We start from the raw sequence: 22,625 nt of genomic DNA, 5'->3' as shown, positions 1-22,625 counted from the left end.
CCTATTTATGTTCCTGTGCTTAATACAACAATACCGCCGCGATACCATATCAAAACCAATCTGTAACCCGCCTCAACAAACAAAAGCTCTCATTCTCCGTGCATTTGATTGTCCGAATTTCGGAACAACTTGGAACGGATTGTTGAGCTCAAGGCCAAGCAATTGCAGTGCTACTATGTACTATTTTGAACCTCCGTAATCCGGCGTGCGCCAATCCAATGGCTAGCCAGAGTCGTTCAGCGATATCGCTATTCGCGGCGAGGTCGCTGTCCAGAACGAAATCGCTGACTTTCCTCCATTGGGAAATGCCACAAGTCTTAGTCGACGACAACCGGCAGCAGCGATTCCCTTTCGTCGGTGTCTTGCAGTGACTGGATGGCCGCTCGATACATGAATTCAGCCAGCCGCGGAGGCACCGCATTACCGATCTGTTTTTTGGCATACGCGGACGAGAACGGATATCCGTCAGGAAATGTTTGCAAACGAGCCAACTCTCGGACGGTGAAGTTTCTCAATCCACTAGGATGATAATTCTTGTCGCCGCCGCCGCAGGTGATTGTCTTGGCCAGCGTGTTTTCGTCGTATGGCGCTCTAGTGAGTCCATTTTTAAATGCCGTTCCGAACAGACTGTGGTCAGGAGCATTACGAGGGATGTTCCGAATAGCTTCCTTTATCGTAACATATGGCCGCAAGCCAGGGCCGTGCGTTGGTGCTGGAAACTGTGGGAGCGTCTCCCCGGGTCTACTAGGTGTTAGACTGACCATACTACCAATAGTCTTGATGTGTGATAAAAAAGTGCAAACTTACCCTGCAGCAATGACAACAAGACGCTTTCGGATCTGGGGAATTCCATACTTCTCGCATGCCACAACCTTACTATGGACAGAATAACCACATTCCAAAATCCCGTGGAGAACGGCATAAAAGGTGTCTTTATGTCGCGTCGCCAGTCCAAACGTCTCTTCCATTGTATGTATCCGCGATTTGACTTTCTTGAGCATATCACATGCTGTGAATATGAGCGAAGAGTTCTCCTCGTCTCGTTGCTGGTTATTTGATCGCGTGTGGGCTGGGCTGAATGTCTGACACGGCGGAGAGCTATGGCTAATATCAACCCGGAACTCATCATCCTTCAGTGCAATCCAGCTATTGAAGTCGGCGAAATAAAAGGAGCTATGAGGGAAGTTGCTGCTATAAGTCTCGCCCGCTCTCTGGTCGCGGTCTATCCCATACTTCACGCGAAGCCCGGCTTTCCAGGCTCCGACAGAAACACCGCCGGCACCGCAGAAAGCGTCTCCAAATGTGTATTGTCGTTGCAGCCGGGGCGAATTGCTCATTTCTTGTATTTCGGATGGGTGAAGTCTTCTCGTTGGTCTCCGCTCGCTTCCGTATGCAGTAGTCGGGCCTCTCCATTGCCGGCGAATTTCGCTCGATGAGACTCTATATGCGTAATCGGATTCCTCTGCGGTCAGGTAACGTATGATCCATTCTGTCTTATCTTGCGTAGCCTGCCACATAAAGCGACACACGTATGAATTGTAAGACAGGCCGATCTTCTCCGTCCAAGGAACATTGGTCATGTAAATGCTTGGGACGTCTTGAACCTCGCTCACAGGGATCTCTTTCTCAAGGCTAACGCTTCCATCTGCCTCCTCCCTTGTCAGCCAGCAAAGCTCTCCCTCGCGTTTAGGGAAGACGGTGGGCAGATCGTCCAGCTTCTGAAAATATGGACCGCGGAGTGTGACCTCTCCATTATCGTAAACCAGAATCTCCTTGATTCGAATAAAGTCATTTTCGAGCAATTCCACACTCATTCCCGGAGTCAAGCCGTTGTATTCAGACAACTGGAGGGCTGCGGGCTGCGGAATCGGCGTGCTGACCCTAACAGACTGCTCTGTGCTCCAGCTCTCCAGTAACTTTTCAAAGTCATCGTCGTCCATGTAGTCATCTTGGTCAAGGTCGACGTCATGATTATTCCCGTAGGCTTCAGGGTCTTCGGGGGCTTCAGAGACTTCTCCGTAGACTGACCCAGCTTCTGTATGTGAATCATCGGATTCCGATTCGGAGTCGGAGTCGGTGGTTAAATCAACAGTGTTTGTAGCTTGGCGAGGGACGCTGTCTCCGAGGATTATGTTTTGTTGTAGGATGTTGACGACGGATGCTTGGCTATGGTAATGGAGATGATGGTGGTAGTTCGACGTCCCCTCTTTGGAAACCATGTTGAAGTAGGTCAAAGATAGATCGCCGGAAACTTTTTGTTATTGAGATCGGTTTTTGCCAGCAGAAGCTTTTTGGTGATTTTCAGAGTGAAAGATGAAATGGGTACATGTCATGAAGTAGTTTCAAAGAGAAGGGAAGATGAAAGAGGGAGAGTTGAGGTGAACGTCACTGGAAGGTGATATTGGAGAGCGGCAGATATTGGGGTGAGGACTTTGAGTCAGCATGAGAAGGATGCATGAGAGGAAAGATGAAAAGTTGAGATAAAGGTTTCTCGTTGGTAAATTAAAGAAATTTGTAAGCATGAGAAGGATACATGAGAGGAAAGATGAAGGGTTGAGATAAAGGTTTCTCGTGGGTAAATTAAAGAAGTTTCTAATAAACAAAAAGAAGTCTCTCTGAGAGAAAGAAAAGGTGTCAAGATGCTCAGGGCAGATAAAGCAGAGAGTTGGATGAGTCTCTTGTTGGGTGGATGAGAACTGCAGAGGAAGAATAGAGATGCTGAAGAAGCTTTGTAGCATGCTCCCAGCCACCTAAGAGAGAGGTTGGTTCACTTTTCACAATCATTTTGCCTTGTGATTTCTTTGTGCAGGGTGTTTGCTTCATCTAGCAAACAAGATGAAGCAAACAATAAGTTCCCAACTGCAACAATGGAAATAGGGGCGGGGCAGTCTTCACGTCAAATAACCTTCCACACAACGTAAATCCTTCACTTTGCAAGAGATAGAAGCACAGCCCATGTATCTGAAAGGATGAAGTTTTCTGTTTGTTTATGGCCGTAAAGTGTCTCTGATTGGCCGATGCAGCACCTGTATAAACGCTAGCGGAACAACATTGATCCGTGCCGACGGCCGTTATTTTCATCCCTCAGTTTCACTTCTTGCGATTATTATTTCCTCTAATCTTTCAGATGATTTCCATCCAATCTTCAATGTTGACACGACTTCATGGGCTGTTCATTGCCATGTAACTTGTCAACTACGCCAATCAATGCTTGTACTAATTCCATACCACAGATTCTCTTTCCATGACACCCAAGGTAAGCTTTTGGCGAAACTGCGCTGTGTTTCTTTTTCATGATGATTTTGTAAATTTTTTTTAGATGTTAGACTTCCGAACTACATTGCGGAGAAAATTACTCACTGACTATATACTGTCATTTGACTTACTTTTACATTCACCTTTTATGATTCAACGTGCTAATCAGCGGTGATGACAGGTAACCAAATCAATCCTCAAATCGATCGATCGATCGCTTTCACTAAACAGAAACCGCTCGAGACGTTTTTTTCCAATACCCAATGATGGACAAGTCTTGTTTGTTTCATACGTTCGTTTGTCCAATGTAGTCTGAAGCGTCTGGACTATCTCGAGTGGTTTCGTTCCCATCAGTTGTCTGGCAAGGCCAGGGAGTTGGAGGGGACTTCCCGATATACACGTGGACGAATGGGCTCTTAGAGATGTACATATACTCGAAGCAAATAAAATAGTAAAAGTAATAACCGTATCACGTGGTATGATATCGCCTCCTTCCCGATCCAGACGACATTCCATCATCATTCTCTAGATTCTTGTATTTTCAAATAGACCTATCAGATAAGACAATTGTAAATGATAAGATAATTTTGTTTTAAAACTATTACAATATAATTTTATTGATAATAATTGATTAATTAAAATGGAACGTCTGGCTGTTCCGATGCCATCATTTTTTTACTCAGGTTGAGCTCAATTTTCGCTCTCATTCCGACGGCGGAGGAGGAGGAGGAAATGACGGTGGCCATATTTGCTGACGTAAACGAGATTAGTTAGTACCATGGATCCCAGTTCAGGCAGCAACATACAAGAACGATATGTGACGTTGAGAAAAATAGGTGACGTTGTTTGGAAAAGAAGCAGCTAAATTCTGCTTTCACGTACAAGAGAATTGTGGACACGAAGAACGAAGAGCTCGACAGCTACTCATCGTTTAAAAGAAGTTGGTTGTTTGTTCCTAGGAAGGAAAGACCGTCTGAGCCGTTGAACTCCTGCCGCTTGTCGCCATCTCTGCCTACATTGTCTACTTTCGTACAGGCGCAATTAGTGGATGCCAAGGTAAAAGCATCTGTATACTAGCTGTTTCTTGAGACTTTGAATGGAGGTAACATAGTCTGAGCGAGCTTGTAGCTGGTAATGGTTGTTTAAATAGATATTTGAATCTTGTTTTGATACTTCACCCTCCAAACCGAGCTTGAAACGCTCTTCTACTTTCAATTCTTCTCGTATACAAGCCTGGCTTCTCCTGAACCAAGTGTTGATGCAATAACTAAGTAGTGGCCCGCGGGGGTTATATAATATATAGTTATGTGACCCACCGAATATAGATTATACTAGTACTCAAGCGCTGTTGACAATGATTAATTCCGGTTAATACCTCAATTATTTTATTCTAAACAATAGATATGATATCCATTTAGTATGTTTTGAGTTAATCAAATAATTATTAGATGTCATCCCATATACGTAATTAAATGGATTATAGCTACTAATGAGTCAACTACTATTAGAAACCAATATAAATATTTTCTTTGTTGGCAATTGTCAGCTTAAAATGCAAAGGATAGACTATTATTAGCTGTATTAACTAATGTATGCCATACGGCCGCTATCATGACTAGAAAAAATAAAATCCATAGTCACTGTCGTGCCATCATCCTAAATTCTGCATCGAAATTGAAGAACCAATTAACTCCTTTCAAAAAAAGTTTTGTGACACATTCCATCGTGGAGGAAAAAGTGGAAATGAATATTTAGAAACCATTGAAGGCCCTGGAAAAGCCTTTTCCAGGGTCTTCCAACCTCGATTGTGAGACTGTTGTGAGGTGTGCCTTTGTCTTCTTCCCTGTTGTGGTGGCCTCTTTTGGAGACTCTTTTCGAACATCAGTGTTTCACCCAAGACTATTATAACTCATGTTTGGTTTACTTACCGTCTCTTTTTGTCCCCAATATCGCAGTCCCACCAGTTGGTTTGTTGATGTATGATGGGCTGTGCATTTGTATGAGCACACTCTTCAATGACCACATGATGCTTGCCTGATAATCCTCGCTGAAACGGCGATTATAGAACACTCCCTCGTTGGATTTCTCATTCAGGCTTCCCGTGTTCCATATGAATCTTGCGATATGGTCGGCGAGGTCCCACTCCTCTTTGTCGGGTTGAGTTGTCGAGTATTTCATGATCCCATTTGCTTCACCGCTCAGCATCCGTTCTTGTACTTCAGCGAGTCCCACACTTCTAATTCCCTTTTCTCTTGTCTTTAAACAGTCATTCCAGAGCTCTGTCCACCATGGTTTCACCAGCCTGCTTTGCAGCCACTGTTTCCATGATTCGTCACTTGTCAGTCGTAACACTTTCTGCAACCCCGATTTGGTCTTTGGAGCAGATTGTCTAGTCGGTTTATCTGCTACGCGATCGCCCAACCTAGAATTCCCAAAAATCGTTAGTCTGGTGTTATATTTGGCTTTGATATAGAACTGGATGGCCATACTTTGTCCTCCTAGCCGCTCTGTAGATGAAAAACGAGTGTTTTGTGATGAAAATCGATGGAAATATGGAGTCTTGAAGAGATGAAGAAAGAGGGTGAAGAGGAGAGGAGAGGAAGAGAAACACTCAGAGATAGAGAGTGGGGATGCGTCGTTGAGTGCTTAGTCACGTGACATAAACGGATACCCATATTACCATTTATGGAAGATATGAACGGAAAGTGAGTAGAAAAATTAGACACCGAGTACCGATGAAACTTTGGATGACAACCTCGGAAATCTACTGGACTATACTGTCAATTTTTATATCGTTTCCTTTTCGCCATCTAATTATTTTTAATCAAATTAATCCGGAAAAATGCGAGTTACCCGATCAATGGCTTCTAAAGCTGCGGCCAACGAGGACGATAACGCAAACCCCTCCATCAAGAAAAATACCGCTAATATATCCAATCACCAATCGGGTTCTAAGAGGAAAGCAATTCATGAGATTGACATCAACGGATTGCCTCACAACCTCGGAAAACACGCTGTCGTCACTGCTTCTACCGATACCTTGGAAAAGACCAGGAGCGAAGAAAACCAGAACAAGCGCATCAAACTAGAAAGCCCGGGGGAGACAACCCGAGATAATGTCGCATCCGCAATAACTAAGAGCCAAAAAACCGCTGCGCAGTATGGCCTCACGCCGGGACTCACTCCCTATCCAGACTTTCAGCATCCTACGCCCGCCGAGTGTGAAGAGGTCAATCGCCTCTTGTCAACGGTACATGGTGAAATCAAAGCTCCGAGTAGTATTCCACAGCCGTCGCTCACGGTTACGGGCTGTGGTGAAGTCCCGTCTGTTTTGGATGCTCTCATCCGAACTATTTTAAGTGGAGCAACTACCGGTGCCAACGCAGCGCTTTCTTTTCAAGGTCTTGTTCAGAGATTTGGGATTCTTGATAGCGGCATCGGCAAGGGTAGTGTCGACTGGAATGCTGTCCGTGAAGCCCCGGTCGATGACGTTTTTCAAGCAATGAAAAGCGGTGGTCTAGCAACCACGAAGAGCAAATATATAAAAGAGATTCTCGACATGGTATATGAAGAGAACCAACAACGCAAAGCAGCACACCTCAAATCGGAGGAAAGCGGCGAGCAATCAGGCCCTATCGGTGCAGATCATGAATCAAAGGCCCAAAAGGATGTTGAGATAGCACTGACTGACGAAAATGTGCTTTCGCTCGACTGGATTCACGCCCTGGACAAGGAACAAGCGATGCTTGAATTGATCAAGTACCCTGGCATCGGACCCAAAACAGCTGCCTGTGTGGTACTGTTCTGTCTTCAGCGCCCCTGTTTCGCAGTCGACACGCACATTTTTCGTATTTGTAAGTGGCTAGGCTGGCTGCCTAGGGATGGGACTCATGGGAAGCGAGTCACTGAAGTCACGGCGTTCAGCCATCTTGAAGTTCGGATTCCCGATCCGTTAAAATATGCCCTTCACCAACTGCTGATCCGTCATGGGAAAAGCTGTCCGCGCTGTCGTGCAATCACGGGGGAAAAGAGCGAGGGCTGGGAGGAGGGTTGTGTCATTGACCACCTCGTGATAAGGACTGGGAAGAGGAAGGGCGAAGTAATTGATGCTAGCGGCTAGTCTCATGGAAGCTCGGAGCTGGGCACATCTAATTTTTCATCAAACTTTTACTTACATGTTATGTCAATTGTATCTCCACCCATTTAGAATTCAAATGTTGCAGGTTGACATTTTCCCTTTTCTAGATATACAGATCAATTAATGTCATCTATCGCTAACTAAGATTCCAAGCTAATTTATATAATTTAAAGTATTAATGTTTAAAGAAAGTTTCAAATAGTGATCTCAATAATTTTAAAATTTAGTGAACCGGTAGGTTTGGGTTTAGATAGATAGATGGATATATATTATTCGATAAGATCGGTATCAACAATTTCAGCAGTTCCTGTAAAATTGCTTCAAATATTTCAATTTTCATTTCAGGAAAACTCTCACTACATTTATTTCACCAACTATTGTCAACTTCAACCAGTTTCAAAATACAATGTAAAGAATCACTGATTCATAGACATTCAACTGTGATCGGCCAAGACAGATCTACAAGCATTGCTCACCGCTTTCGCGGCTTCCCCCAGAAGAAGCTTGCGACGGCAGAAAAAAGAATTCCAGCATCGACAAGTTGAAAAGGGGTGCACGTCGTGATTGATTGCCCTGGACGATGGAGCAATTACTGGAGCATCTGCCGGCTTCGGTCCAGTCTTTACTGGATAACATCGACATTGACTGCGAAACACTCAAGTATGGCTCGATTGCCGGGCTTGCATCTGTGCTCGCGCTTTATTTCGGATATCTGTATCTGCTCAGTTCGAGAGAGTCCCCAGTCAAATTCAACGTCCCGCTGCCCCCGCCGCTACGAACAGACTGGCAGGGTAAGAAGTGGGAAGACCTGCAGGGCGAGGAGAAGAAGATAGTCGACAACCAGGTGCAGGGCGTACGTTGATCAACAAGAGTCTTAGGAAGAGAGTTGTTTACGTGGGCTAACTGGAATGGCTAGAAATGGAAATCGGATCGAATAGTGAGCTATTGCCCCGCGGATGGAAGGATCCTGGCTTCTGGGATTCCTCTTGCAACGTCTGAGTCGGTCGATCGGGATATTCAAACTGCAAAGCGCGCGCAAGCCGAGTGGGCGCAAACGACGTATGCGCAGCGGAGGAGACTTCTCAAGACGCTTCTCAAGTGAGTGATCACTCTATATGTATTCAACAGCATTCAACTAATTATTTTTCCTTTACATAGATATGTTCTTGACAACCAGGACGACATCGTCACTGCTTGCTGTTTGGATTCCGGAAAAACAAGAATCGATGCAACCTTGGGGGAGATTTTGGTGACGACTGAAAAGCTCAAGTGGACCATCGACCACGGCGAAAAGGCGCTTGCAACTGAAAGGAGACCAACAAACTTCCTCATGATGTACAAAAAGAATGTGGTCCGCTACGAACCGCTCGGTGTGGTCTCGGCGTGCGTTTCCTGGAATTACCCCTTCCACAACTTGATCTCGCCCGTCATCAGCGCACTGTTCGCAGGTAATGCCATTGTGGTGAAGCCTTCTGAACAGACTGCGTGGAGCTCGACGTTCTTTATCGACATTATTCGACGCGCCCTGACGAGCTGCGGCCATTCGCCTGACCTGGTCCAGCTTGTCATCTGTCTGCCTCAGGTTGCCGATGTGCTGACCTCTCACCCTGACATTTCGCAACTGACGTTTATCGGTTCACGACCAGTAGCTCACAAGGTCTGCGAGTCAGCAGCAAGGTCGCTCACCCCGGTCACGGTGGAACTTGGCGGAAAGGACCCTTTTGTGATCCTAGACGACGCGACCACTGTCAAAAACCTGTCCTCTGTCGCATCAATTCTCATGCGCGGCGTCTATCAATCCGCGGGCCAAAACTGCGTGGGAGCGGAACGTGTGATTGCCCTTCCAGGCGTGTACGACAAGCTCATCGACATCGTCACTCCGCGTGTCCAACGCTTAGTCCAGGGCTCCGTCCTTCTCGACTCCAAAACACGCCCTGAAGATCCCAACTACAAACCATTTACACCGGATATCGGGGCTATGATCTCGCCTGCTGGCTTTGCTCGTCTCGAGTCGCTTGTCGCCGAGGCAGTGGAACAAGGAGCTCGTCTCCTCCACGGTGGAAAACAGTACCACCACCCGAAATACCCTAACGGTCACTTCTTCACACCCACGCTTCTCGTCGACGTCACGCCATCGATGCGCATCGCACAAGCCGAACTGTTTGCCCCGATCATGACCATCATGCGCGCAACATCCGTGGCCGACGCGATTTCCGTTGCTAATTCTACTCCCTACGCACTCGGCGCCAGCGTCTTTGGCTTCAACGCCGCCGACGTGGAGGCCTGTGTTAGCGGTATCAAAGCAGGCATGGTTGCCGTCAACGACTTTGGCGCGTATTATGCCGTGCAGCTGCCATTTGGCGGCGTCAAGGGATCCGGATACGGCCGATTTGCGGGCGAAGAAGGGCTGAGAGGCGTGAGCAATCTCAAGTCAGTCTGCGTTGATCGTTTCCCCAGGATTATTGGCACCGCGATTCCACCTGCCATGGATTATCCGATCTACAAAGGAGAAGGGGCGAGGAAAAACGGCAGTGGAGCTGGAGAGATGTGCAAGGGAGTGGTTCAGACGGGCTATGAGCCGACGATTGCTGGGAGGGTTAGGGGTATTCTCCGGATACTGGCGAACTCTTAGCTTCGAACATATTTATTAATTTGTAGTATACAACATTGTACGTTTATAACTTTAATTGGAATTTTACCAGATTCAATGCGTAATAAGTTGTAGGAATACATACGTTAAAAAAACATCACAGAGTGTACAGAAGGGTATGATTACATCCAGCAAAGCAAGCGCCAATGAATAATACAGGTAAAGAAATCGAAAGTTCCATCATGACTGCCCATGCCCCGTCTCCAACAATCATATCCGGCGATTGAATAAACACAACATGTTCCAAATAACGTGACACCATAACCATCATTTCCATTAAAGCATGTAATTTTTTTCTCTCTCTCTTCTCGTTCGTTAAACCGCCGACCTCCTCATTCTATGCCGCCTTCTCCCAGCATGACCGCAGGTCAAGCAAGAAATAATCACGTCAAATACCGTCACGATGCCAGAGATAATGGCTTGAAGGATGGAGCCGATACCATTGACAATGGCCATCAAGCAGCTACCGATCGCGCCAAGGACGGCTTCAACCTGTGAAGTTGAGTATTAGTATGTTTCTCTTTCCGGTAAAAGGACAGAAGAGGGAAGGAACATACACAAGAGACGACGGCACCCATATTGAATGTTCGCAATCAAGGTTTGTTTTTAGGGGTTGTTTGTTTTGTTTTGTTTAGTCTTCGTCCTCGGACTCAGACACGTAATCGTTGATGCTCGGCGTGTTCCCGTAGACAGAAGAGTATGACGAAGAAGCCGGAGTTTTGACTGGAGCGTAGGTGAATGGAAGCATCTTGAAAAGAAGAGTAGGCGAGGGCCTCTTGAGAAATAAATAGACGGAATTAAAAAAAATAATATCGTTCCCAGTGATGTCAGGGCCAGGGAAACAAGGGGGGGCGAAACAAAACAAGGTCGATCAGGCACGTTTTGTTGATTAGGTAGGCGAGTGTGATTTGCTGGGATAAGAAAACGGTGTCAGAAGAAGCAGTAGCAGCAGGACTAAGCATGCATTAATCAAGATAAGAGGACAAGAGAAAATGCAGAAACTCCGTCATCACGACATAACAGTCTTTTTTCAAGATATGTCTCGTGAACAGCATGAGAATTGATGTCATGGAGATCCACTTACAGGTAGTTCAGAGCTTCAGTGTGCGGAGGAGCAGCAAATTGACTGGTCAAGAACGCCCCAGGCGCATTTTTTTCTCTTTCTTCTTCTCTCCCTTGAATCCAGGATTTTTTACTGGAAAGTTCCGGCTGCAAGGTCGAGAAAAAACCGTTGACGTCACGAACGGCGCTTCTGGTCTGGACAGCGGGCCAGTCCCCGCATCGGCGCCGCGCTTTCCCTTTTGGGACTTAGGTTTAGGGCTCGCTCGCCGTCACGGGGGCACGTGCGCGCGCTAAGTCCGCTATCGTGGCCCAGCCAATCACGCTGATTTTGACTCTGATAGACAAGTTCTCGGTTTCTGCCAGCTTGCTCATTTGGCATTATTATTCTGAGATGGATCCATAGTTGAATCTACCATCGCCTCTTCCAGACAGGCCGGGTGGATATGCCCAGTCCGCACCCACCGCCCTCAGGTACTCGACAGCGAACCGAGAGGATCCCCAAACACCAGCAAAGCTACAAAAAACGCAGAAAGTCCCGTCGTGGCGGGCGTCCATTGCTCTCGTTTGCAGACCTAGAATCCCGAAAGAATGCCCGTCTAGCGAAACGACGCTGGAAAGAACCCGGTGAGGAAGAGGAGGAAGAGGAAGAGGAAGATGAAGAAACAAGCGATGCCACTCCACGGCCAAGACGCCACGGCACATCGCTGCTTGAGCAGCTGCCCATCGAGCTGATTGAAAAGGTGTTTCTGTATGCGCTGGACACCAATATGTGTCGCGCGTCTCCCTATCTCGCGGCTGCAGTGTCGAGCGAGCGAATCTACCGCACTCTGATCCGTCTTGCTTTTTGGGATGGTGGTTCGTCGTCTTCTTCCTCTCCGGGGAAGGCGACATCATCACCGCTTCAAAATGCAGATGTGAGGAACTGGCTGGAAAAGACACTGCAGCCTGCAGACTATGGAATGCGTCTCGACGACGCCGAACGTGTGCATCTGCAGACTACTATATTACGATGTAAATGGTGCACCAAGGCCCGCCTAGAAGCCCAACTCCCGACGCTGATGCACATGGCCATCCAGCGACACTGGTTTGGCGCGGGGATCACCATGTCCGATCCTGCAGACCAGGCATCTCTCGACCGTTTCTTGACCAGAAACGAAGACTCGAAGCTGTATGAAGGTGTCTTATCATCACCACAATCATCATCCCTCAACGACGACAACGACGACGACAACACGTACTACATGTCCATCATCCCACTTGTCTCAGTGAGCATAAACTGCGCCGAGAAAAACATCCGCCAAGTGCATCGCGTCCTCAACCTGCGCGTGTTTCCGGATCACTTACTACGCGGTAGCAGAACCACAGGCTTCTCCGACGAAACCATCAACCTCCTAGAAACATTCCGACGCGCATACGGGTTCGACGGAACCGGGCACGATGTCTCTTTGTCTCGCGATGTGCTGCAGCAAGGGATTCGAAACGCCCTCGCCACGCAAAACGCGCGCGCATTGACGACGCTACTCAAAATCGACGAGTTTTTTATGCGTCGACGACTCGAGACGAGCTCCTCCTCCTCCTCTTCCTTTTCCGCCGCTTCTTCGACGGAATACTATGTTCTTCCGACAGAGCATTTTGTCGCAGCCGTGAAGCTTCAACCTGCCCTAAATGCAATCGATCTTTTTAAACTTCTTCTACGCTGTAATGCAGAGAGCGTGCCGCCGGATTCCGCCGAGGTAACCCAATGGGCGATGGACTTGTCAGAGGGCTATCAAGGGTCCGAGCATGTCGGGTTTGGTCGGTGGTTACTGGATTTTATGGTAGAGTTGCCGCGACATATCGACGGGGCGCGGCAGAGGCCTAGCGAAGAGGCCCTGTTTTACTACGGCGCTGTAAATTTGCAGAGTCGGGCTGGGAGGAGATTTATAGACGAGGTTTGTGCCGGTGCTCCAGGAGAATGGCAACAAACCTGGATACAAAAAGTCTCATTTGATATTTCCAAGACATGGCTTGTACCAATTGTGGATATCCAAGAATAAGATTATATATTTCATATACTAATTCATGACAATACCATATTTTATCTTAAATTTTTTTTTAAACAAAAATGAAAAGAATTTTCCATATCATTACAACTTCCCAGTCTAGCTGGCAGTGCTAGTCCAGAAACGAGTACGTGGCGGAGGCCCAAGATTCAGATTCGCCAAAAAGCCCTCTTTGATTTCCAGTTCTCGCTCGGAGAGTGATGACCACCGTTGGTGGTGCAACAATCTCACAAACGGATCGTTGGGCCCCTCGGCATGCTTGAGAGCAGCGCGGAAATGGCGCGACTTAACCGGCCAGGCTGTTGGAAAGCTATAGTTTTTGAACTTGATATTCATCCCCAGCAGCTTTTCAAATGTGGTATAGTCTCGATCTCTGATAAGCTGACGGAGGACACGCCGCGAACGAACGCAGCTATTGTCCTCGTCGATGTAGGCATCGTGAGAAAACAGAGTCAGAAATTCGAGTTTCTCTGCCGTCCACGGCTCTTGGAGCAGCTTGTCGGGCATGCGCGGTGGTTCATCCATTGATGGAGCGCAGGGCAGTCGGAAAGCGTCGAGCTCATATGAAACCGCACTTGGTTCGTTTACCTGTACAGCGCCAAAGTGGAACCAAAACGCCAGTCTGAAGTCAAACGGCTTGCTGCTGTCTGTATCCTTGACCTTGGCTTTGAGCACGAGATCGCCACTACCGCGGCGGCCACGGACTGCCAAGTCAAAATCCATCGGTCGTGCGAGGAAACGGTCGATGTCATCGAGCTTGAGTTGATCTTCAGGCGAGAAGACGAGGTTTGCGCATTTTTTGCTAATAATGTGTTTCACATATTCTTTCTGGCACTGCCGGAATAAGCTGAGTGTGCTCCATCGACACGAGAGGATTTCTGTTTGCAGACATGCTCGTTCTGTAGTGTTCAGAGCCCAGTAGTCCAGTGGGGGAGGGAGGAAATCGGGCGTGAAGAAGTCATTCCTCGAACTCTGGTTGGAACTGCTGAATGCCAGCCGGACCAGCCACTTGTATATGATGGGCTTTGACAAAATCTGGGCAATGTGCAGGGATGCCCGCGGTAGATTCACTTCTAGGCTATAGAAGAAGATCTTCTCGAGCAGCTCGGCAGGCAGCAACTCAAGCCGGCATAGTTGAATTGGATTTTGCGGCATCCAGGCTGTGTCTAGCCGTTCTCCGGATCCGAGCCCTGTTCTTGATCTTGGCCCTCGTCCTGGAGTTGGGGACGGGTGTGAAGAAGAAGAAACCGAATCCATTCACTTTCTCATTGAGGCATATGCCTTGTACGCACCGGTTGTTGAAAGGTCCAAAAGGCCGAAATCATGCTGCAGTTGCAGTCCAGCAACGTTTTTGCGCCGAAAACGAAAAGATAGGGAAAGGATAGACCGACAATAGGAGACTATTTCCCCTTTGTCTGTCCCTGATCCAAAGTTACTTTTCCCCCGCCGTCAAGGTGGGACCGGAAAATATTGAAGAAACAAGGAGGCTGCAGGTGGAAGAATGATGAAGTAGGCCTGGTAGGGACGGGCGCAGCCGATAATCTAATTGGACTCGGAAAGTTCAAGCGATGCCAATAGATTTATTATTGGTGTTTTCCCGAACGTTCGTGGGGTAGTGGCGGTTTGACCTTGGTCCCGAGAGGGCGGATCACGGCGAGTTTGGCTTCACAGATCGACCAGGGTGGGCGATCCTTTACCGGACTGGAAAGCAAAGTATGACCTGTTGTGCAACATGCGGGCGGCCACACACGCACGCACAAGCCGACTGTTTTGGAAGCAAGAAAGTTAGAAGACGGAAAAGAGAGAGAAAAACGACGGCCAGAACGAAGGCATTGACTAGCTCAACAAGTGACGAGAAACTTACCCAAATTCAACTACTACTCTGTCAGAGGCTGTCCCGTCAACGTGCAATAGTAGGTGCCACCGTGACGGGGAAAACTTTACCAGGACCCAAAGGGAAAAGAGGCCGACAGCAGGTCGCGAGAGCAAGTGGATCTACTCCATCGACGTGCAGCAGGGATGTTTTTCTCTTTTCTCTCCCTCTCCCGTCTGAAGCGAACACTGACAGGCCGGAAACCCGTTCGCGGGGCAAGCGAATCCGTCAGGTGTCGGGATGGGGCTGAGTGGGAATCCCCTCCCCAAAGACTGTCACAGATGTTCACCGCGGATTCGAGGCACTCGGTATGAGGTTATTGCTGGTTGTGTTCGATAATTGCTACGCTGCAGCACGTTCATACAAGGTAACCGGGAGCCTGGGCCGGTCCGACCGCTAGTTAGATGAGATGCGCAAGCTCTGCGACGTAGCTAGTCGGTAGTAGCCAGTACTCAGTACGGAGTAGTGCGACTAGAGTAGTGAGGGGTCACCACTGATGGTTTTTTTTTTCTCGCAGTAGAAGCGGTGACTGACTGACTGATGCAGTCCAACCTGGAACAAGAGGAAGGTGGAGGAGGAGGAAGAAGAGGAAGAGGATCGTCGGCCTTCCTAAATGGGGCAACAGCCCAGGACGACCCGCGCTGCCGGAATCCCTGAGTCAGGCCTGGTGCACGCACGACTCGCGAGACGAAAAAAGAAAGGAAGAAAGAAACAAAAATACAATAAAATAATACAATAAACAATAAACAATAGACAAACACATCACATTCCCACAAAGTCCTAGACCCGTGCGACCTGTCATGCCATTCCGGAAAATACATCCCATCGCGTTCCATTGGGTGCACGCTGCATAAGGCCTCGTGTTTCCCGTATTGAGGCAGCTCTAGTACGTGTTGGAAGTCAATAGTCAAGTCAAAAGGGTCCAAGAAGAAGCTGTCTTTCGCGAGCCAATTGTATATACGCCGATATGTTTCACCGCAGAATACCGACAAACCCTTGAGTCCAAGGACAAGGAACCCCCGGAGCAGACCAGCGAATCGACATTATCAACTGACATCGTTGAGCACCGTTTTACAATTCGTGTGGCACAGTACGTAGCTGCCCAGTGTTATCCTAGACCGTAAAGCCTACATGTACGATGGGCTTGGTAGATACCGGCCCACAAGCAAGGAAGCTCGGACAAAGGAAATATGCCATTATGAACTGAAAGGAGTCATGCTCCAGGTAAAGTGCCCAAAAAGGCTGGTAGAAGAAGCATCTAATTGAACAGTAAGGGTCCTATACACGATTGATCAAGTACTATGCTGCACCCTCGGCCCACAAGGCTTTTGCAAATTTTCGAGAATGCCCATGATGTTGAGAAGCACGAGAGATATGGAACATGGAAGAAAATTGACAAACACGCCATCTAAAGGATGGAAAGGTTGCCGAATCGTTCCTTGTAGCCAGCGGGCATCCATTTGCCCTTGGACACGAGAGAAGCGGTCTTCTCGTCGATTTCGGGTTGGGCAGCGGCAACTTCGTCCTGCATGAAAGTAACCATTAGTAACCGATAAATAAACTCTAAAGTACAAAGAAATAGAAAAAAAAGGAAAGAAGGGGGAAAAAAGCCACGTACCACCGTGAGCTCGTCGAAAGGACGGGCAGTCTCGATGTTCTCCAGAGTCTTCGCCAAGTTGGCTAGCTCGGCCTCGACGCGGCCCTTGGTCTCCTCAGCGCTCTTAATAGCCTGCGTCTCGAAAGCGTCAATGGCCTTGAGCTGACGGTTCACGTCATAGGTGGCGGGCTTGAAGGTCTTGAAGTGGCTCTCGATCTCGTTGATCACAGCCTGGTTCTTCAGGTTCTTGCGGTAGTAGTCAAAGTCAACGGCCTGGGGTTGCTCGGAAAGAACGGTGATCTTGCGGCGGGCATCGTCGTTGCGCTTCTTGAAGGCCTGGAGGGAAGCAGCAGTCTGGCCGCGAAGGCCCAGCGAGGTGCTGACCTTGGCCCAGTCGATCTTCAGGGCGGCGCTACGCTGTGGCACATTGTCAGTAAACACGCAAATTTTGACTGTCGCAGTCGAAATCCGACAGCGAGTCGGGGTAATTGACGTACTGGGGCGGCCATTGTGGTAGTGGATCGGTGGTTATGAGCGGAGAAAGGAGCGTTTAGACGTGCAAACTTGACACCGGCGGGAAAGTTGAGGTCGCTCGGAAACGCTGGATGGCGTCACGTGACATTTTCCCGGGAATATCAGGAACCCGGCCTTGGCCCAATAAGACGGCTGGCAAGTATGAATTTATTTATTTGCTTGTTTCATTTTCAAAAGACACAAAAAAGAGGGATGATTATCTAGTCAAAGGACTACTTTTGGCTTGCTTTGTTTTACAAAATAAGACCGCACCAAAGAATCACCCCACCAGCTCTGGAAATCACAAGGTCACTTTTTCGCCAATCGTGCCATAGAATTCATAAATAGTTCACGTTGACTAGAATCTACATTTTTCCAGCAAGCTAATTCTCATCATATGCTGAGCGCCATGATGGAGTTGACAATGTCGTTGTCGTTCTCTTTCAGAGCCTTGACGGCCTTCTTTCGGGACACACTGGCCTGAGCCATGACGAGCTCAATGTCCTTGGCCTCCAGACCAGAGTCATCGACTTCCTCGCCGTCGTCTTCCTCTTCCTCCTTCTTGGCCTCGGTCTCGGGAGCCTTGCCCTTGCCCTCGTGGGAGTGGTCGTGGCCGGCGTGGTCAGCGTTGGCGCCCTCGGCGGCAGCCAGTTGCTGGGCAGCGTTGATCTGGGACTGGGCGTTCAAGTCTTCGATCTTGGCCTCTCCGAAGATACTGTGAGAGTTGTAAGCAATCTCTTCTCAAAAAAGGAGAAAATTCATAGAGTTCAAAAGCATACATCCAGGTGTTGGAGGAAGGAGAGCGGTAGACATCAGGTTGGCTGACGACGAAAAGGATCTGAAATCAGTAGTCAGTACATTGTTCATATATTCAACTTTTTCTATCTTTCTCTCTCTCTCTCTCTCTCTCTCTCTCTCTCTCTCAGGTCATATCCCATGTCCAAAGTTAGACAGGTATAGTCCCCTCCCCCGCTTCGGGATATTGGGTTTCCACGTACGTTCTTGGGGCGGCGAAGAGTGACACGGGTGATGCCAGGGACGTGCTTGAGGCCGAGCTTAGCGATGGCCTTGCGAGCCTTCTTCTCGTTGCGAGAGTGGATGGTGACGGCAGCACCGCCGGGGATGGTGGTCTCTTCACCGGCTTCAGACTCGGAGCTGCTGCCAGCGTCTTCAACGCCAGCCTTGGTGACGTCCTCGTCAGGAAGTTCTTCGACTCTAGGGTTGGCCATGTTGGGCAATCTAATAGACTCTATAGTTTTCAGAGGTTAGCCCGTCTGCGCTTGATGCTGATGAGAACCGCCGCTGGTAGCAAGCAGAGCTTGTTGCTGAGATGTGGGGCATTTTTGTAAAATTTGGTGACTGGAAATGTGGGATTCGTGCACAATTGGCGATAAAGAGCGGAAATTCGACATACCTGGACGTCGCGAGAGACCTGTTGTCGAGACTGATAATTTTGGTTTGTGTCAAGTGTTGAAAGCCACTCGCTGTGTGAATCCCAGGGCCGATGCGCATCTTGCCGAATGCCGTTAGTGGTTAGCCGAGACCCTCCAAGTTGCCAACCCCAGGTTGGCTTGCCAGGACAGTTGTTTTACTACTTTAGTTTTACAATTACGACTGCTAGCTTCTTGTATATATATGTATGTAAATAGAAGTTCATGGGACATTTTTCTGATATTACTTTCAAGTGCTTTATTCGTAATTCAGATTGACATCGGCATGTCCATCGCCGTGTCTCCGGATCCGTGCTAAAAGGAACAAAAAAGATCTTTCGTGACACAGGAGGACTGTATTGTCCGGATATCAATAGAGTTTTTGGAATGGTTTTCGCTGTTAAAATATAATGCACACAGCGCATGCCCAACATGAACTCCAGCCATTTTGAACCACCTAAGAAATCATCTCCACGCGCATCTAAGCAGAGGCTCTGATTTTGGCGTTAGCCTTCTGGACCTCGTAGCGAGTCTGGAAAACAGGTTAGCACATGTTTCGACACATCCACAGCACAATCCAGTCCGCCTCCACATACCTGTTTCTTCAATCGCAGAACCTTGAAGCGCTCAAAGTCGGTCAGGTTCTTCCGTCGCTCACTCTGAGCAGTCTTCTTGGCCCAGGTGCTGGAAGCCCACTTGTTGTCAATGTCCTCCTTCTCCCAGAGCTTGCGAACGGGGCCAGTGCCGGCGGCGCGAGGAAGCTTGGGAATGACGAAGGGAGTGAGGGTGGCGTGAGAGAGAGCAAGCGAGTGACGGGGGACAGTCTTTTCCTCCTGGGTCGAGGGACCATCGATGAGCACCTGCACGAGACCATTAGCCACCTTTTTTTTTTTTCCTTTCCCCTGCTGTGTTTTGTCGATTCCAAACATACCCGCTTGTGGTCAATGATCTCAACAATCGTGGCCAGCTTGCCGGTGTATGGTCCGCGGCGAATGAGGACCACACGGCCGACCTCCACGAGTTTCCACGACGTGGCTTTGATATCGATGTTCGAGGCCATGGCGAAGACTGTCTGCAACAGGGTCTAAGTTAGCGATGCGAGGCACTGGGCGAGAAGCGACACTCCAAAGGAGAGAAACAATATGAATTTCTGCGCGCTGGGAAAGACGGTAACTCACGGTCGACAACTCCGTTGGTGCGGCGGATTGGTGGTTTGTTGTCGAAAAGTCGGTGCTTGAAGTCGTTCGGAGATACTGTGCAGCGAATTTCGGCTGAGGGAGAGAGAGGAGCCCACAATGGGTTTCTCGCTTAGGCCGCGGCCAATCAGCGGCTTGTGCGTCGGCTAGGGCTCTGGCGGCCTGAGGTGTCGACCGGGCGCGGGATTTCTGTTCTTCCGGCCCGGGCGCTAGCGTCACTTTTTTTTTACATCAACAAACTCGGTCCTTTCCTCGTCTTCGGTTCTCTGCTCACATCCTCGCAATATTCTTATTCTTCTTCTTCTTCTTCTTCTTATTTTCCACTGGAGCTTCTTCTTGTCAGCCCATGAAGCTCCATCTCACTAATCGGTATGTCTCGCACCCGCCTTTTCTTTCTTCCTGCATTCCACCTATCATGATGCGGTAATTTGCGATTGACCTAGGTCCTGTGAAGCTCTCGCCGGAGTTTCGATGCAGGCCTGGCGCATGATATTCATATTTCTTACATATTCTGAATTCACTTTTCTACCTGTCTTTGTGTGTGTCGAGAGTTTCTTTTTGGTGCTTTACTGACATGTTTGACATGGTGGCAGATTCACCAGGTTTTTTTCTTTCTTTCAAATCTTGGTCTGACCACGCTGAGCAACTAGGTATGTGCCATATTTCTCACCACCCCCTTTCTCCGATGATTATACCTTTATGCCTAGATAGTAATTGACGCCTTTTGGCGGCTGAAATTTTCTTTTATCACCAAGATCTCTGAGGAACCTTTATCTGTTATTTGATGCCTTTTTTTTTCGTGGTTGATTCTAACGCGATTTGTTATTAGGTACTAGTCAGACGCAGTCATCAATGACAATTAGCTACCACCTTGCCTTAGTTTATTAGCGCTGGATTTCATAAATAATTGTTATGGAATTTTTCTATCAATAATATCCTTTGCCTTTCAAACATTATCCTCTGTATACATGTAGCATTCAAATTTTTTCTCAAGTGATTCCATATATCCAAGTCTCGATTTGGACCACACACATAGACATTCACTATATTCGTCTATCGTCGTGACCTCTATAGAGTTCAAAAAGGTCTGGTCGTTCTATTGTTAATTCTGGTGAATTCAACAGAAAGTTTACCCAGTCACCTCTCCACCCTTCTAGCCGCTCCTCGTCCCATATAGCGTATCCCCATTCCCAGCCTTGACCTACCTTTCGGGCTCGATTGAATGAATCCCAGAGTCGTTGTTGCGGCGTATGGGGCACTAAACATGCCATTTTCCAACCAATATTAGGCTGCTCAAAAGGAGGCAGCATGGACCAGTGCTGTTCGAAATCTGGGATATTAAACTGGTTCTCAGACTTCCGGGTGTAGAGCACACTATTCCAAAAACCGGCGTCATAGGGAATGAAGCGCCCCAGGTCAGGATAATAGGGGGGCTTATTAATCAATACTAGATTGCGCTGGAGTAGGTAATCCGTATTATTTAGAACACGATAGAGGAACTCTGGTCCTAGTAAGATGAATGATTCGAGCTCTCTATCAAATACTCCGAGATCCCAGAGATCCTCCACATCCGCGACCCCGGCAGGTGGGCGTTCCTCCTCTGGAGTAATTTCACAAAGCCAGTCGCAGCCACAAGCAGATGCGAGATTGCGTAAATCAGTACAAATCTTTGTTGACAAAAATTTGTATTTTGCCATCAAGTATGACCATACACATCCCAATTCCTCACATTCCCACGGATGCATCGTGTCATAAAACAAATCGTAGTCGTCCGGAAGCTCATCATTATCTATAAGATCCACAAACCACTCGTTTTTTTCCTCTTCCTCTAAGTCATAACCAACATTCTTCTCAACCGTTCCAAAAATATTGCAATAGATATACAGCCGACATAACCCCCTCAGGAAACGGCGTTTTTCCGTGTCAGATAATTGGAGAGGCAAGTTCCATTGAGTAGCTTGTATCCATTCAGGCCGTGGTACGGTTTTGGCGTAGTCTTCTAGAAAGAAGTGCAACACTCGATATAGATAAAATATTTTTGTAATTTGTTCCGGGCCACTTGGCCCATCTAATTGGATTGATGGTGTGAGATTAAGCTTACGAATCTCTGCTCTGCGACGCCATGCATCTAGTACGGAAACAGCTTCTTCTTGGTGAAACCTCCACCAGAGACCTTTGGACCGCACTACGGTGAGTGCATCTGCCATGTCAATAAGGCCCCCATATTGTGTATTTAAAACGGAGTCGATTACTTGTTCTCGCGCAGCAAGGTACGCCCTATAGTATTCTCGTGATGAAAGAACAATTGACTTGAGAGAATCAAAATCTGGGATTTCGTGCAAGATGAGGATGCGTAGCTCTGCGGGAAGGTTCTTGAAGTATGACTCGGCCTACAAATGAATCAGCATATCATGCATTGCTAAATGCACCAGAGGTCCTACCATATTTGCAAAGACAGTTTGCTAACGAGATAGAGGCAATGTATGGAATTTAGAGGTGATTTTTTTAAGCCGTATATTCTTATGCTTGGGCATGTATATATAACTCTCAGTAATAACCGGAGATAAAGACCAAAATATATATATATATATATATATAGCTCAGAACATCAATTGATCTATCGTTGTTACTCAATCTACAATTGCCGACTTGGACCGGGTTTCTATAGTTGTGGGTGGAGTTGGTCAAGTCTTTCACATGCTGCGCTGAAACGTTAGCGTACAATTTTCTTTTTGATATACACCAAAGATCCATTTATGATTGTATATAAATAATCATATTTAATCAAATGATGTTTCAGGCTCAGTAAGTGAATTTCCAAACTAGTGAGTAATTTTGTAACACAAACTGTTTTTCTATAAAAAGAATA

The 22,625-nt window shown here is 47.7% G+C and overlaps 10 protein-coding genes across 10 annotated transcripts; 2 read left to right on the top strand and 8 right to left on the bottom strand.

Annotated features, from left to right (window-relative positions):
* Positions 1–317: 317 nt before the first annotated feature.
* Positions 318–2,219, bottom strand: TRUGW13939_04268 (uncharacterized protein; the record flags this gene model as incomplete). Its single annotated transcript, XM_035487445.1, has 2 exons — positions 318–741; positions 808–2,219. The coding sequence occupies 2 exons, from the start codon at positions 2,217–2,219 to the stop codon at positions 318–320; spliced, it is 1,836 nt and encodes a 611-aa protein (XP_035343338.1).
* A 2,787-nt stretch (positions 2,220–5,006) lies between these two features.
* TRUGW13939_04267 (uncharacterized protein) lies at positions 5,007–5,742 on the bottom strand (the record flags this gene model as incomplete). Its single annotated transcript, XM_035487444.1, has 2 exons — positions 5,007–5,125; positions 5,184–5,742. 2 exons carry the CDS (start codon positions 5,740–5,742, stop codon positions 5,007–5,009), a joined length of 678 nt encoding a protein of 225 aa, XP_035343337.1.
* A 355-nt stretch (positions 5,743–6,097) lies between these two features.
* Positions 6,098–10,025, top strand: TRUGW13939_04266 (uncharacterized protein; the record flags this gene model as incomplete). The annotated part of the gene is made up of 5 exons (XM_035487443.1): positions 6,098–7,109; positions 7,596–7,627; positions 7,980–8,246; positions 8,310–8,491; positions 8,552–10,025. The coding sequence occupies 5 exons, from the start codon at positions 6,098–6,100 to the stop codon at positions 10,023–10,025; spliced, it is 2,967 nt and encodes a 988-aa protein (XP_035343336.1).
* Positions 10,026–10,358: 333 nt separating this feature from the next.
* TRUGW13939_04265 (uncharacterized protein) lies at positions 10,359–10,621 on the bottom strand (the record flags this gene model as incomplete). The annotated part of the gene is made up of 2 exons (XM_035487442.1): positions 10,359–10,535; positions 10,601–10,621. The coding sequence occupies 2 exons, from the start codon at positions 10,619–10,621 to the stop codon at positions 10,359–10,361; spliced, it is 198 nt and encodes a 65-aa protein (XP_035343335.1).
* Positions 10,622–11,548: 927 nt separating this feature from the next.
* TRUGW13939_04264 (uncharacterized protein) lies at positions 11,549–13,141 on the top strand (the record flags this gene model as incomplete). Its single annotated transcript, XM_035487441.1, has 1 exon — positions 11,549–13,141. The coding sequence occupies one exon, from the start codon at positions 11,549–11,551 to the stop codon at positions 13,139–13,141; it is 1,593 nt and encodes a 530-aa protein (XP_035343334.1).
* Positions 13,142–13,246: 105 nt separating this feature from the next.
* TRUGW13939_04263 (uncharacterized protein) lies at positions 13,247–14,302 on the bottom strand (the record flags this gene model as incomplete). The annotated part of the gene is made up of 1 exon (XM_035487440.1): positions 13,247–14,302. One exon carries the CDS (start codon positions 14,300–14,302, stop codon positions 13,247–13,249), a length of 1,056 nt encoding a protein of 351 aa, XP_035343333.1.
* Positions 14,303–16,428: 2,126 nt separating this feature from the next.
* Positions 16,429–17,126, bottom strand: TRUGW13939_04262 (uncharacterized protein; the record flags this gene model as incomplete). Its single annotated transcript, XM_035487439.1, has 3 exons — positions 16,429–16,545; positions 16,639–17,034; positions 17,115–17,126. The coding sequence occupies 3 exons, from the start codon at positions 17,124–17,126 to the stop codon at positions 16,429–16,431; spliced, it is 525 nt and encodes a 174-aa protein (XP_035343332.1).
* A 397-nt stretch (positions 17,127–17,523) lies between these two features.
* TRUGW13939_04261 (uncharacterized protein) lies at positions 17,524–18,359 on the bottom strand (the record flags this gene model as incomplete). Its single annotated transcript, XM_035487438.1, has 3 exons — positions 17,524–17,845; positions 17,910–17,968; positions 18,129–18,359. 3 exons carry the CDS (start codon positions 18,357–18,359, stop codon positions 17,524–17,526), a joined length of 612 nt encoding a protein of 203 aa, XP_035343331.1.
* A 682-nt stretch (positions 18,360–19,041) lies between these two features.
* Positions 19,042–19,620, bottom strand: TRUGW13939_04260 (uncharacterized protein; the record flags this gene model as incomplete). Its single annotated transcript, XM_035487437.1, has 3 exons — positions 19,042–19,092; positions 19,157–19,420; positions 19,492–19,620. 3 exons carry the CDS (start codon positions 19,618–19,620, stop codon positions 19,042–19,044), a joined length of 444 nt encoding a protein of 147 aa, XP_035343330.1.
* A 1,179-nt stretch (positions 19,621–20,799) lies between these two features.
* On the bottom strand, positions 20,800–22,200 carry TRUGW13939_04259 (uncharacterized protein; the record flags this gene model as incomplete). Its single annotated transcript, XM_035487436.1, has 2 exons — positions 20,800–22,146; positions 22,198–22,200. 2 exons carry the CDS (start codon positions 22,198–22,200, stop codon positions 20,800–20,802), a joined length of 1,350 nt encoding a protein of 449 aa, XP_035343329.1.
* Positions 22,201–22,625: the final 425 nt, after the last annotated feature.

The sequence above is a fragment of the Talaromyces rugulosus genome, chromosome II, assembly GCF_013368755.1.
Source record: "Talaromyces rugulosus chromosome II, complete sequence".
NCBI lineage: Eukaryota > Fungi > Ascomycota > Eurotiomycetes > Eurotiales > Trichocomaceae > Talaromyces > Talaromyces rugulosus.
Note: the sequence above shows the minus strand (reverse complement) of the source record. Positions and strands in the feature narration are given on the sequence as shown.